The sequence below is a fragment of the Sinocyclocheilus grahami genome, unplaced genomic scaffold (assembly GCF_001515645.1).
Source record: "Sinocyclocheilus grahami isolate Dianchi unplaced genomic scaffold, SAMN03320097.WGS_v1.1 scaffold5416.1, whole genome shotgun sequence".
Lineage (NCBI taxonomy): Eukaryota > Metazoa > Chordata > Actinopteri > Cypriniformes > Cyprinidae > Sinocyclocheilus > Sinocyclocheilus grahami.
Window position 1 is genome coordinate 49,242 of NW_015510111.1, and position 1,542 is coordinate 50,783.

General features: G+C 45.2%; 1 protein-coding gene across 1 annotated transcript in view; it reads right to left on the reverse strand.

Moving 5' to 3' along the window:
• The window catches only part of LOC107577211 (protein FAM43B-like), a 21,698-nt gene extending 21,060 nt beyond the window's left edge, over positions 1 to 638 (reverse strand). Inside the window, exon 1 of the mRNA XM_016263313.1 lies at positions 27 to 638. Coding sequence (XP_016118799.1) covers positions 27 to 509 — 483 coding nt within the window. The 5' untranslated portion in view covers positions 510 to 638. The remainder of the gene's footprint in view (positions 1 to 26) is intronic.
• Positions 639 to 1,542: the final 904 nt, after the last annotated feature.

The following is a 1,542-nucleotide window of genomic DNA, read 5'->3' on the forward strand; positions in this document are numbered from 1 at the left end:
CGTAGAACCACCGCTTTATTCTTCACCTGATGCCTGTAAATCCACGCAAAGATCTTTGGCCGGAAGGGGTCAGCACTGCAGTATGTGATACGGTTGAGGGAATAAAGGTGGACGGGCTTCTTTTTGCCACCTTTATCCACCCCCATGCGAATTCCGTGTGGCCCGACGCTGAGCTTCATCTTGGCGCTCTGTTCGCCGTAGTTGCTGCGAGTCCAAATCTTAGCCACCGCCTCCTGCATGCAATCCTCGCCTTTAGCCATGATGGTGACTGCGCTGCCCAGGTAGCGCACGTTGTAGGTGGGTTCCTCTTTGTTGAGCTCCACTTTCTGGCGTTTGCTGTGGAAAACGCTCCCCAGCCATTGAAACGGGCAGTCGGGAACAAGGTCCGGACAGGAGTGGAGCAAAGTCGAAAGCAGGGAATGATAAGTCAGTCCGGCTCCAAGACTTTTCGGCTTGCTTTTGGACTCGTTCTCCACCAGCACAAACTTACTCCTTTTCCAGGGCAACATGATCCAGGCAAAGAGGAAAGGATTCAACACTCTCCCCCAACCAGCAATGAAGAGTGTTCTGGTGTGTGTTTCTCAGAGAAGCACAGCAAAGGAGACTGCTCTGGCACACGCTGACGAGAGACTGAAAGCAGAAAGGCTCAGCTGCTCTGCTCGCTCCTCCTTCCTCTTCCTCCTCCTCCTGCATCACTGAGTGCTGATCAGCGCTGGGCTCGAAGCCTCTGCGGTCCTCATTTAACTCCTTCAAACCCCTGACTGTCTCACCTGATGGTCTGTTGTGCAGACTCTGACCACTGACCCTGAGGCAGAAGTAGAGGGTTCATTCTTGTGTCAGAGTGTCCTATGAGAATGCTTTGACCTGTTGGGAGTCATTTCTATCATCGGTATATACACACTGCCCAGCTCTAATTTATTTCATTCAGCCTCAAGAAAAACACCAGGAAACGACTTTATGTAACGGCTGCAAAAGAAAGAAAGTGCTAGAATAAGCACGTTAACGTTGTTATTAAATGTCCAGGGGAGCGAGTGCGTAGGCTGCAGATTCTGAAATGACTGGAGAGACATTTGCTTCTTGACATTTGAACATGTTCACAATTGAAAGGATGAATCACTTTCTTATCAGCTATAATTTTATTACATTTCAAGCCAAATAATACGGGCTTATATTCATCTTACTTTTCTGCTTCACTATTCAAGTTATTTAAATAAAGACCAAGACTTTCAATAAGAGTTTCCTTAAATGAACAGTTCATCCAAATATGAAAATTATGCTACTCACCCTCATGTTTTCCCAAACCTGTGAAAAGCATGAATTTTTAATATTGTGCAAATTATGCATGGTTTCTCACACAAAGCTATCATTATGGCTTCAGAAGACTTATGGAACACAAATCGTATGGACCACTTTTATAGAGCTTTTGATTGCTTTCTGAAGTCTGAAAGCTCCAGTCCCTATTCATTTATAATTGTATGGAAAAGAGCAATAGTACATGCATTAATTTCTATTTTTGTGTCATCATGAGGGTTTGGAACAACA